Genomic DNA, 13,563 nt, shown 5'->3' on the forward strand with positions numbered 1-13,563 from the left:
AAAAAAAAAAAAAAAAGAAAAGTTGAATGAATATATATGTATTCTTCACCTAGGTTCAACCATCATTAACATTTTTCTTTATTTGCTTTTTCGAAGAAGGACATGACACTAGGAATGGTCAAGGGTCAGCAAAGGAGAAGAAGACCCTCAACCACATGGACTGATACAGTGACTGCTACCGTGGGCTCTTGTGTGTCAGGAGGTGTGAGGATGGCACAGGATAGGACGGAGTTCAGATCTGTTGTTCATAGGGTCACTATGAGTCATACTTGATGGCATCTAGCAACAACCACCACCACCGTGTATCATGTATTTCATCAACAGTGAGTGGTGGGCTGTTTGGTCTTTTTTATTTAATTAACAATCATTTGTGGGCTGGGAGCCTCTTGTTTGAACCAGTTAGGACCTGGTGGGTAAGCCTTTGTGATTAAAAGTTGGTTGGAGCTTGCCTGAGAGTCTCTTGTTTGAAGCAGTTGGATTCTGGAAAGTGGGTTGTTTTTATTTGATTAGTAGTCCATTGTGGGCAATTTGGTGGGTTGTGTGAAGAGTGGGGACAAGGCTATGAGGGATGAGGGGGTTTGGGATATCCGTACTGTATAAAGCCAGCCACTCTGGCAAGGTGAGGGCATGGAAGGCAAAGGGACAAGAGGGCCAGTGATGTGATCAAGAAAGAAAACTGGATACTACCTGCAGAAAGCTGAAACAGGATCCACATCTCACACCATATATAAAAATCAACTCAAGGTGTATCAGCGACCCGAGAGTAAAGACTAAAACCTATAAAGTTCATCAGAGACAAACTGAGATCAAGCTTAGATGGCCTAGTCTATGGCATAAAGAAACTGCCAATTACAGCCAGAAATGCTCAATCTGGACAGGATAAAATTGATGAATGGGACTTTCTAAAGATTAAAGCCCTGTACACGTCAAAAACTTTTTTCAACAGAGTGAAAAAAAAACCCCTGCTGACTGGGAAAAAACATTTGGCAATACCATTTCAAAAGTTTACAGAATCCTACAGGGCCTCCACAAGAAAAAGACTAATCACACAATTACCAAATGGACAAAAGACATGGAAAGACTTTTCACAGAGGAAGATATTTGGATAGCCAGCAGACACATGAAGAAATGCTCTAAATCACTAGCAATAAGAGAGATGCAAATCAAAACCACAATGAGATATCATCTCACTCCAGTAGTAGTGGCAAAGTTTAACAGGGCAGCAATTAATGAATGCTGGAGAGGATGTGGAGAGATAGGAACTCTTACACATTGTTGGTGGGATTATAAAATGGTACAACCACTTTGGAAGGCAGTTGGATGCTTCCTCAAAAGGCCAAACATAGAAATTCCATTCGACCCAGCTATTCTACTGCTTGGAATATATCCTGAGAAAATGAGAACTGAAGCACAAATGGATGTACAACAATGTTCATAGCAGTGTTATTCATCATAGCAAGAATATGGAAACAGCCTGTATGTCCAACCACAGTAGAACGGAATGAGAAATTATGGTTCATTCACATGATGGAACACTATGTAGCCTGCAGGAACAATGATTTTGTAAATTACTACCAAACTTGGGAGGAACTGGAGAGCATTATGCTAAGTGAACTAATTCAGTCCCATAAGGACAAATATTGTATGAAACCATTATTGTAGAACGAGTATGAGTATCCAGGATAGGAGCAGAGGGATGAGGTGGAGCAAGGGTGGTTGGTTAATCATAGGGTCTCAGAATTTGATGGGTGGAGGAAGGGATGGGTGAAGCAAATGGGAAAGATTTGATGTGAAAAACAATGCATATATACAAACTTTGTAAATAAACCAGTATATGTGTGTGTGTGTGTGTACACACATACATATATATATAGAGGTGGGGGAAAGAGCATCAGAAGGACCTGGTCCAGGTGAGAAGGAACTAAAGATGAAGGAAGGCTGATGGGAAGGAAAAAATAAAGGAACTGATTGTGGAAAGACAAGTGAGGATCAAAAAGTTGGGGTCAGAATGAGAAGAATGTGTCAGGCTTCTGAGGAAGGGCAGTTCTGGTAGCTGAGATGCAGTTGTGATGCGAGGGAGGAACTGATGCTTCACCCTCCCCTCCACCTGGGTTAGCTCCTGACCCCCTAGTCCCCTCCCCTGAGACTGAGGTAGGCCTAGTCCCCAGTCCACCCTCCTCTCTTGAGGCCTTGGCACTGAGCTGACTGACTAGGAAACCAGAGCCTTCCTCTCTGCCAGTGTCTGGTTTCTGAGTTTCGGGGGCGGGCCATCTGGTCACAGTGACACTGGGCCAGCCCTAGCTCCCTTGTCAGCTCAGTCTCATCCCTGGGTAGGACCTGGTCAGTGCCTGATGCAGCGACTCTTGCAACTCCCAGGGGCCGTGGTAAGGCCAGGGTCCAGAGGGGCCTGCGGTTCTGATCAGGAGGCCGCCAGCCCTGTGCTGACCCCTGAAGATGGATCACCTCCCTGGTACCAGGCTCTTCAGCCTGAGGAACTTCGATGGCTGCAGGCCACAGAGGAAGACACAGTCCCAGAAGTGTCCCAGGAAGGACCTGTCTCAGAGCATGGCCAGAGCCAGAGCCAACCCCTACGGTACAGAGGGACTGCTAAGGGTCACCATTCAACCAGGAAGGCCAGGGCCACTGGCAGCTTAAAGTCGCTCACAAGTCTTACCTCCTCGGGTTGGAAAAGACTGGACTGCCATTTAGAGTCTGATCTCTCTCTCTCTCTCTCTCTCTCTCTCTCTCTGTGTGTATGTATGTTGCACAGGGGACACAGTATGGGGACTGAATGAATGGGGAGAATGAATGGGGAAACAGGAAGAGCACATAGCACCCTAAAGACTGAGGTGAGAAGCGTCAAATATTTTGGGGTTACAGTCCAAAGCCCTGATTGGTTGGACTCTGGCTAGAGTTTGGACACAACACAGCATAGACTGAGTTCAGCCAGTGTATTCTAATCTGTCGGTGGGTTAGAACTTGAGGAGAGAAGGGAACTAGAGGGGTGCAGGTGAGAGGAAGTAAGCATCACTGGTCTCAGTGCTGTGCTGTAGCCCCTGATTATTTCCAGATGCCCCAGTGAGGTCCCTCAGGCCAAGCCAGGGGTCAAGTCAGAGGGAGAGCAATGTAAGAGGATCTGACCAGGAGGTTCATGTTTCCTGGTTCTAGCTTGCCGAACATCTTTCCCTTTTGGGAATTTAAGCTGGTTGGAGGAAGGATAAGGAAGCCCAGACTGATTTAACCCCAGAAGAGTGTTGCTGTCTGTGTTGGGGCAAAGTGCCGTCTGCTTGACCAGCAGTCCTGTAGGTCCTCCATCTGTCTTACATCCAGTGGTCCCTCCCTCTCTTCTCAGTTCCTGTTGCACAGGCTGGAGCTTGTAGTGCCCTGGAATGTGTGTGCTTGGCTGGCTGGCTGGCTGGGAGTGGTACAGGTGCCTCAGCACATACCTTGGGACTTACGTACTTGACGTGGGTCTGTGACATTTGTGGGTGTAGTGAGGACATGGGGTGGGGGAGTAAGGGGTGGGTAAGGAGGCTTTGTAGCATACTCAAAGCTAGAAAAGTCTGGGAAACTGACCACTTCTCACTGAAGCTGAGTAGAAAGACACAGATGAAACAGTGAGTCTGTGTAATGGTGTCTACCCAACCCCTCTGAAGGAGGTCAGAAGATCTCTGAGGAAGGATATATTTGGTGATGTTATGTGCCACCAAATCAGAATCAGCACATAGCTGGCTCCTGAGTAGGTTTTCAGAGGCAGTCGGTCATTCAGGAGGAGATTGCTCATCATTCTCTCTCGGAGAGCTGGGGATTCAAACAACATGCCCTTTGGTTGGCAGTGCAGCTCCTTATCTTTAGGCCAACAGAACTCCCTGCATTTGTTTTTAGGAACCTGAATTTATCACCAGGAATCTCAAATAGGACTCCAGTGGTCTTTTTGTTGGATGAGATAGGTGATCAAGTTAGTGGAAAAGGTGCTTGTGTACGTGGGGTGGCTGTGATGGGCATATACCTTGAGGATTGTGGATATGTTTCTGCGGGTATGTATGTAAGTGGGTCTATGAGGTGACTTGCCTGAAGAATGCTTATTTCTGTATATCTGCTGGGGAGTGAGTGTCTATAGTTATGTGAGTGTTTATGTGTGGTGAGCATGTTGGGAGGGTGTAGATGTGTCCGTGTTTCTGTGAGAGTTGTAGAAGTGCCTGTGGTAGGGCTTTGTGGGAGCTAATGGTTAATGTGCTCTACTGCTTACTGATGTGTGAAGCAGTTGGATTCTGGAAGGTGGGCTCCCTTGTTCGGGTTGAGAGTTGGCTGTGGACTGTTTGGTTGTTTTTTATTTTGTTCACAATTGTGTGTGAGCTGAGTGGATTTGCTGGATTTAACTGATGACCTGTGGGCTGGAAGCCTCTTGTTTAGAGTCAGTCAAGATGTGGTAGAAGGCCTTTGTATTTAAAGGTTGATTGGGCCATGGCCAGAGGGCATGTTGTTATTTGTGACTGGGACAAACATTTTACTAAATGGTACAGCTGTGATGCTGAACAGCTGTGGGACTGATGTGTCAAATGCCCTATTGGTTTCCCATGGTAGACAGTGTTTGGTGGAGCTCCAAGATTAAGACAGACTTGGAAGCAGGAGTAGTATCCACTTCCTAAACAACATGCCTCTGGGAACTCTATGAACTTAAAGAAACTATGATAGCTACAGAATAGGGCTCCTGTCTTTTGTTCATAGGGGCACAATGAGTTGTGCTTGACTTGACGGCACTAACAACAACAATAACTGCTTACTGAAAGGTTGGAGGGTTGAATCCACCCAGAGGTGCCTCAGGAGAAGAGCTTGGCAATGTGCTTCTGAAAAATTAGCTGTTGGAAGCCCAGTTCTACCTTGGCTTATATAAGGCTGCAATGAATTGGAGTCAACTCAATAGCAGCTGTGGACTGGTTGGTTATTCATGTCTGTGGGAGTTACAAGTAGTTTGTGAGGATAGATGGATTTGTAGTGTGTCTCAGAGGGTTGTGGGCATGTCTGTGAAGGAGATGTGGGAGAACTATTTGTATATAATTTGGCAGAGCGTGTTAATGGTTTGTGTGCTTATTACGTGTGTTGGGGTATGTAGGCATCTGTGGGGTGTATAACCTGGCTGTGGGTATGTATGTGGGAACCCTGGAGGTTCACTGATATGCATTTGTATGTTGGGCAATGTGGTGCCCCTGCTGCTCAGACCTACTTAACCAATAGTCTGTAACTGTATATATTCCACCTGCCCCTTAGGATCTGACAGCCTGATCTGTCTGAGGGTGACATGGTGGTTGATTGTCTTCTGATCCCTGGCTTTTCCACGGGAGAACAGAAGGTGCCTTCTGATTTCAGAAGCATTCCCCTAGGTTGGTGAATTTAAGTTCAATGTGGCTAGGGTTGAATACCTTCTCTGATTCTTAACTGATGGCTAACCAGGTCTCTTGTGTTCTGGAAGACATATTTTTTACTTTACTTTCCATCAAAATTCTCTTTAGGAAAGATATTTTCTTAAATCCTTGAAACATGAGCTCCCAGCCCTCCCGTCCTCACTAATTGTTAGTTATCCATAAGGTACTCCTGCATTCCTGCAGCACTGGGACAAGGCGTGCTTATGATGAGCTCTTCTTTTCCTCTAAGCATTTGCCACTTAGCTAATTTCTCAGCATCAGAGCACTTGTGTTTGCCTCTTTCTGTTACTGTGGTCTTCCCTCTGCTACAATTGCTAGCTCCATTTGCTGGCTTTTTATTATTTAAGTGTTTCACTAAAAGACATACACAGGAGGTTTTTTCTGTTGTGGCTGGTTGGTTGGTTGGTTTCATTTCTACCACTGATGATACCTCCCAAGGCCAAGTTCTTTATACCCAGGTCAAAATCCTTGTGCAGGTTTGGGATTCTCATTGTGTGTGGCCTGGGAGATGAGGCATCTTCTCACCATTTGTAATTGCCTTGTCTTGGCAGTATATGTTGTTGTTATGTGCTGAAGCATCGGAACTGGCTCTTAGTTAACTCTCCAGGGGATTTTCAGAGACAGTAAATCACGTAAGAGGAGATTGCCCATCTTTCTACCTCACAGCAGCAGGTGGATTAAAACTATGTGCTGTTTGTTTGGCAACACAACTCTTTATCACTAGACCACCAGAGCTCCTGGCTACATAGAAGTGCACCAGTCGTCCTTTGGCCACATCAACTGTGTAGAAACACGTTTCCCCACAGATGTACTGAAAATTCTCTGCTTAACTTCTTTTGTCTTCTACACCTCAGAGTTTGAGTGGGCAGGTGGTTCACTGCCTCAGAGTGACTGGACAAGGAATACCAGTTCATGTTCCACTCCCCGAGTACAGTATGTCAGCTCAGTGTTATATCAGCCTTCAGGGGATAATAAATGATAATGAACTCATGGTAGCCTTGACATTGAGTATTAGGTATGTTGATGTTAGGTACCATCAAGTCAATTCCTAGCAACCATGTGAACACTGGATCTGAACTTTGTCCTATCTTGTGCCATCCTCATCATCATCTCGGATATACTGAGTCTATTGTTATTCCATCACAGTCACTATGTAAATCCATCTCATTGAGGGTCTTCTCTTTTGCAAACCCTTCACCTTTCCAAGCATGACCCCTAAGGAATGACCCATCCTAACAACATACCTAAAATATGTGAGATGAAGTTTTACCATCTTTGCCTCTAAGGGCATCCTGGCTACACTTTCTCCATGACATATTTGTTTATTCTTTAGACAGTCCATGGGACATACAGGATTTTTCTCTAACACTACAACTGAAAGGCATCAATTCTTCTGTAATCCTAAGTCATTTTCCAACTTTCAGATGGGCAGCAAGTAATTTGAAAGATGATGACTTGAATCAGGTGTACCTTAGTCTTTAAACTGACATCTTTGCTCGTTAGCACCTCGTAGGAGTCCTTGACAGCAGATTTTCTCAATACAAAACTTCTTCTGATTTCTTGATTGCTGGTACCAAGGGTGTTGACTGTGGATCCAAGTAAGTTAAAGTGATTGACACTTTGTATCTTTTCTCTATCTGGCCCAGTGGTGAGAATTTTTGTCACCTTAATGTTGAGGTGTAATCCATCTTGAAGGCTGTAGTCATTGATCTTCTACAGCAAGCATTTCAAGTCTTCCTCATTTTCAGCAAGAAAGGTGTATCAGCTGCATAATACAGGTTGTTAAGTCTTTCTCCAGTCCTGATGACACGTTCTTTTTCAGAAAGTCCAGCCTCTTGACTTACTTGTTCAGCATATGAATTGAATTGTATAGAGAAAGGATACAGTCCTGATGCACATCTTTCTTGATTTTAAATCATGCAATGTTTACATTGTTTGGACAACATCTTTTTGGTCTAAGTGTAGGTTTCACATGAGCATAATCCCACTCTTCTCAGTGTTGTTCATAATTTGTTATGAGCCACGCAGTCAAATGACTTTTCATAGTCAATAAAACACAAATGGACATCATTCTGGTATTCTCTGCTTTCAACTAAGATCCTGACATCAACAATGATATCAGAAGAAGCACCATGGCTTCTTCTAAACCCATCTGAAATTCTGGCAGTTCTCTGACAATGTATTACTGTTCTAGCCATTTTGAAATAATCTTCAGCAAGATTTTCCTGCACTGGATATGGACCTTACAGATTTTTATAATATAATTTGATCTGTTTTTATTATATTTTTTAATCTACTAAGATTCTCACCACTGGACCAATTGGCAGCGTCAGGATGGATGGCGAAGAGATTGAGATTGTTCACAGCTTCAGTTTGCTTGGCTTGGCACCAGCAGTCAGGAAATCAAAAAGCGTATCGTGTTGGGGAAGTCTGCTGTTAGGGACCTCTCTAAAGTTATCAAGAGCAACGGTGTCTCTCTGGAGACTAAGGTGCGCCTGATATAGGCCATGGTATTTGCAATCGCTTGTTATGCATCGGAGAGTTGGACACTGACTAGGGAGGACAGAAGGAGAGTGGATGCTTTTGAGCTGTGGTGCTGGAGAAGGGTACTGAATGTACCATGGACTGCCAGGAAAACAAACAGATTCATCTTGGAGAGGATTAAACCAAGCTACTCCTTGGAGGCAAGGATTCTGGGGCTTCGTCTGACATACTTTGGACATGTTGCCAGGAGGGACGGGTCCTTGGAGAGGGACATCATGCTTGGGAGGGTGGAGGGACAGCGCAGGAGGGGAAGACCCTCTATGAGATGGATTGATTCGGTGACTGGGGTAATCGGGATGGGTGTGTCAGAGGCAGTGTGGTTGGCGCAGGATAGAGCAGGGTTTAGGGCTGTTGTGCATAGGGTGGCTATGAGTCACAAACAACTTGACGGCACATAACAACAACAACTATATCCCAAGCATTCCCTTTTTGCTGCCTTACATAAAAAGCAAAGTAGTTACCACCAGGTCAGTTCTGCCTCATGGTGAATCCCGTGTGTCGGAGTAGAACTGTACTCTGTAGCGTTTTCAAGAACTGATTTGTCAAAATTAAACAACCAGACATTTCTTCTGAGGTATCTGTGCGTAGACTTAAACCTCCAACCTTCTGATTAACAGTGAGAAAGTTAACTATTTGTACCACTTCATCCACTGCTGTTCAGTTGATTCTGTCAGGGACTTTAAAGAATGGAATGGAACTCTGTAATCTTTAGCAGAAATCTGTATCTCTAAGACTGCACGGAATCTTTATAGAAGTCAACTGCCACGTCTTTCTCCCAAAAAGCAGCTGGTGAAGTAGCTGACCTTTCTTTCAGTTAGTGGTTAAACACTTAACTTCGTGGCCACCAAGTCTCCTTTGTTACACACTACTTGTTTAATTTTTACTCCCCTCTCTCTCTTTCTAATCCCTGGTAACCAATGAGTCTGTGTATAAATGTTTCCTTAGCTTTTTTTATGATGGTTCTATACCATAATTATTCTTTTGTGACCAATTTGTCACTTAGCATTTCCTCGAGCTTCATCTATGTTGTACAGTATTTTATGATTTCTTTCTTGTTTTTCAATGTTTCCTAATACTTCATTGTGTGAATGTACCAGTTTCTTTATACATTTCATCTATTGATGAGCTGTTTAGAAATTTTTGTGTTTGTGAATAATGCTGCAATAAATATGGATATGTGTATAGCAGTTTATGCTGCAGCTGTTATTTCTTCGGGATAGATACCTAGTAGTGTGATTGCTAGATTAAATGGTATTTCTACTCCCATCTCTTTAATGAAATGCCAAACTGCTTTCCTTAGTGGTGTGCTAATTTACATTTCCACTATCAGGATATGAGGGATCAATCTATCCACTCTTGCCTACATTTGTTGTTTGCTGTCTTATTGAACTTTGCTGTTGTTAGATCATATCTCCTTTTTTAAAAAAAGAATCATTTGCAAAGCTAATGATCTTGAGTGTTTCTTCATGTGTTTGCTGACCATCTGAATGTCTTCTTTGGTGAAGTGTCTTTTTATGCCCTCTGCCCATTTTTTAAATTGGGTTGTCTGTTATTTTCTTGCTGAACTACCTTACCTTATAATTGCTATTTTTATCACACCGAAGGTAAGAAATTAAAGTTAGCTCTCTAGACAAATAGGCAATATCATGGTAGATGCAGAAAAAGTTGAAGTGTCAATGACTTCATTCTACTGGGACCTACAATTAAAACCCTTCATACCAGCAGTCAGGATCAGGAGACATATTGCACTGGGAAAGTCTACAGTCCTCCCCAAATTATTAAGGAGCAATGACATCGGCTAAAGTGCACATAATTTAGGCCATGGTCTTTTCAATCACTTGCTATGCATCTGAGAGCTGGACAATGGATAAGGATGACAAAGAAGAACTGACACCTTGGAGTTGTGGTGTTGGAGAAGAGTACTGAATATCCCAGGGACTGCTTAAAAAAATGGGTATGTCTTGGACAAAGTGCAGCCAGAGTGCTCCTTAGAGGCAAAGATAACAAAGCTTTGTCTCACATACTTTGGGCATATTGTTAAGAGAGGCTATTCCTTGGAGAGGGCCATCATCCTTGGAAAGGTGGAGGGTGGGCAAAAGAGAGGAAGGCCCTTATCCAGAAGGATTGACATTGTGACTGCATCAGTGGGCTCCAGTGTGTCAGAGGTGATGAGGCTAGCAGGGACAGGGCAGGGTTCAGATCTGTTGTTTGTAGGGCCGCTAGGAATTGTACTCAATGTGACAGCATCTAACAACAACAGCTGTCATGTCACTGATAACTTTATCACCCTCAAAAATAAAATTTGACCATTGTTTTTCTACATTTAAGAAAGACCAATTAAGTAAGCAGATGTGGAATTTATCTTAGCATGAATTTTGTCTTTAACTTAAAATTATTTGTTGTACAGCAGTTGGCCTGGTTAGCATTGTTGTTGTTGTTAAGTGCCATTGAGTCGCAGGCGACTCATAGCGACTCTATGAAGGAGAATCCTCGACGCTTGGGTGCCTTTCTTCCTCTCAGGTTCATAGGGTTTCTAGAGGCAAGCTATTACGGAATTGGATGCCACTCCTCCTTCCAAGCTTGTTTTCATCGAAGAGCCCCACCCCACTCTCTGTCCACATTGGGTAACCAGCCATTAACACATTTGACATATCAGTGTCACAGTGTTCAGCCTCACAGCAGCCACAACTTACCACTGTACAGCAACTTGTACACCAGGGCTATATGACCTAGAGGAATGTCTGAACAAAAACAATGAAAGATAGACCCGAGGGCCGCGGATTAAAAGTCACCCACCTTTGGCTTGGTAGCATCGCTTTCTGTCCGCTGGGCCAGCTGATCTCTTTCTCTCTGTTGATATTATTGTTGTTAGGTGCCGATGAGTCACAGGTGGCTCATAGCGACCCTATGAAGGAGAGTCCTCGACGCTTAGGTGCCTTTCTTCCTCTCTCCAGGTTCATCGGTTAGCATTTGCTTAAGAAAAAAATGGTGACATATTCCCAACATATCTACTTAGATCCATTTATGAAATTCCCCCTATGATCTTTTACTTTCTGTTTTTAATATAGTGCCACACAGCTTTCCTAGTCGTGCTATTTTATGTTTTAAAATCTGAGGGAGCTAGCATTGTTTTCTTCTATTCCCAAAATTTTTTTTTGGAAGAAAATGTACAGCAGTTTGTGTGGGGGGAAATGAAAATAAAACATTTTCAGTGTTTAAGAAAAAAAATCATATTCTTCGCATTTTTTTTACCTTCTGATTTGTTTTCCCAGAAGAATTTTACTGTCAGTTCATAGAGTTTGACAAAAAGCAATGAGCATTCCATGGAATCTGTGTATTGACTTGGGTGCTGACTTTATTCCCCTCAACCAAATGCAAGGAGTTCCTTATTCAGATCTTTGATTTCTCTCATAAATGACTGTTGAACGTGGAGTGACAGATCTGGGCTCTGTTGTGAAGTCATCCAAAGTCTCTGGAATTCATTCTGTCTTTGGAGTCAACCTAGGGTCTGTGAGAACACATTCAGTCAGGGCAAGGCTGTCTGCTCTTGGTTTCATGCCTTGTCTCGTTTCCAGTAACTTCATGCTCTTATCATCCATTCAGCTGATCCTGTTTCTCAAAGTCCATACCTAGTCCCACCCCATACCCTTCCTCTTAGCTCCTTCCTGCTTCTGTGTTCCTGGCTGACTTATATACTTCTCCAAACACCAAGCCCTCTGACTTGTACTTGACCAGCAGCAGCAGCAGCAGGAGCCCTCCTCTGGCCTCTGCCTTTTAGCTGTGATCTTGCCTGAGCCTTCCCTAGTCCATCCTCCTGCTATCTGCTTGGGTCTCCAGATGGATCTTTCTGACCCTTGTATCCTCAGCTGACCCCCTGTGTCTCCCACTAGACATGATGACCTGAAGGAGATGCTGGACACCAACAAGGACTCGCTCAAGCTGGAGGCCATGAAGAGGATTGTGGCGGTGAGGGGACAAGCAAGGCTGCCCTTGGGGGAGAGTTCTGGGAATCCGAGAACACCTCTCCTTGGCTCCTTGTGAACGCTACTCTAATCATTGCTGTGTCTCTGCCCTTCCCCTGTTTCCTCTGCCTTGACTCCCCCACTCTAGATGATTGCCCGTGGAAAGAATGCTTCCGACCTATTTCCTGCCGTAGTGAAGAACGTGGCCTGTAAGAACATAGAGGTAAGCACTCATCCCTACTTCTCCCAGGAATAAACTCAAGCTGGGTTGGGAATGAGGAAGGGAACTATTTCATCCTTAAGGATCTGATCTGCCCAGAGATGTCTTTTACCTGGGAGAAGACACTGTCAACACAGCCTTGAGCTGTATGTGGGTCAGAAAAAAGGACCAGGGATACACTCGAGATGTATGGAGACGCTCATATGAAGAATTTTTCCCCAAGCACTGCAGCTGGTTGGGTTGAGGCAACCCCTGCTTAGAAACCTGCTTTCCCTCCAGGTGAAGAAGCTTGTCTACGTGTACCTGGTGCGCTATGCGGAGGAGCAGCAAGACTTGGCCCTACTGTCCATCTCCACCTTCCAGCGTGGACTAAAGGTCAGAGGCCTGAGCCTCGTTGGCTCTGCATTGGAGGAGTGGGTGCAGGTAGAGGCCAAAGGGCAGGCAGAGTCAGGAAGCCCCTTCTAATCTGCCTAAGGTTGGGAAGTGTAGAGTCAGAAGGAGGACCATCCAGACCCTCAGAGGGTGGAGGTCAGTCACAGAAGGAGGAGGAGTGATGAGGGGCATGCCTCGCTCTCCTCCTCTGAGGTTATGAACCACTTGTGCCATAGAAAGCAGAAAACCCTTCTCCCTTCCCTCTGATGGAGTAAAGGTGTTCATGGTGGCCTATAGCCAGGCAGAAATTAACCTTGTCAAGCCAGGATTCTGTGAGGGAGCTGATCATCTGGACTTCTCACCTCTAGGCAGCAAAAACTTGACACTGGCAGGTCACCTAGTCTAGGTGTCTAGAGAAAACAATGATTGTGGAGCCCATTTCACCTGGAATTTGGCAAGAAGAACCAGAGGATTTACTTAAAATACTTGAGCCCCACCAAGAGGCAGTCTTGCTACCCAGGAGAATTGTAGCCTTGCATATGGAGGCTAGATTCCAATGTCAGCACAAAAAATGCATAGATAGTTATACATCATGTGTAGTCAAAACAAACCCTGAAAATCTCATCTCTCAGTAAGTTTCATACAGCCAGTCATTCCTCTAGAATTGGGGCATTGATTTATGACAGAAGAACATGTATATAATCAGAAGAACTGTATAGCTCCAGAAAAACTAATCTGCTTGTCTTAAAAGTCCCAATGTATTAAAAAATACCCAGTATTTAACATCTGATCACCTTTGTTGTGGTAGATTCCCCCTCCCAGGAAGGCAAAGACTGAGATTTGCTTATGGGGTCACTACAGAGGCAAAGATAGAGAGGCCAGGATTCTGTAAGGGACCTGGACTCCTCACCTCAAGGCATCAGAGTCCTAACACTGGCAGATAACAGTGTGCTATGATAGAATAAGAGGGGAGACATACTTTAGATTACAGGTCAGGAAAGTGCTTTCTGATGAGGTAAGCATCATCAGGCTTAGAACTGAG

The 13,563-nt window shown here is 44.3% G+C and overlaps 1 protein-coding gene across 3 annotated transcripts in view; it reads left to right on the forward strand.

The window, feature by feature from the left end:
* Positions 1-13,563, forward strand: part of AP3B2 (adaptor-related protein complex 3, beta 2 subunit) — a 48,914-nt gene that overhangs the window by 12,917 nt on the left and 22,434 nt on the right. For 2 of the 3 annotated variants that reach the window (XM_006885134.1, XM_006885135.1), the window contains exons 2-4: positions 11,858-11,933; positions 12,078-12,152; positions 12,429-12,524. In XM_006885134.1, the coding sequence (XP_006885196.1) occupies positions 11,858-11,933; positions 12,078-12,152; positions 12,429-12,524 (247 nt within the window). The remainder of the gene's footprint in view (positions 1-11,857; positions 11,934-12,077; positions 12,153-12,428; positions 12,525-13,563) is intronic. The other variant, XM_006885136.1, reaches the window with a different exon arrangement.

Source organism: Elephantulus edwardii, unplaced genomic scaffold, assembly GCF_000299155.1.
Source record: "Elephantulus edwardii isolate Elephantulus edwardi_28Jun2011 unplaced genomic scaffold, EleEdw1.0 scaffold00041, whole genome shotgun sequence".
NCBI lineage: Eukaryota > Metazoa > Chordata > Mammalia > Macroscelidea > Macroscelididae > Elephantulus > Elephantulus edwardii.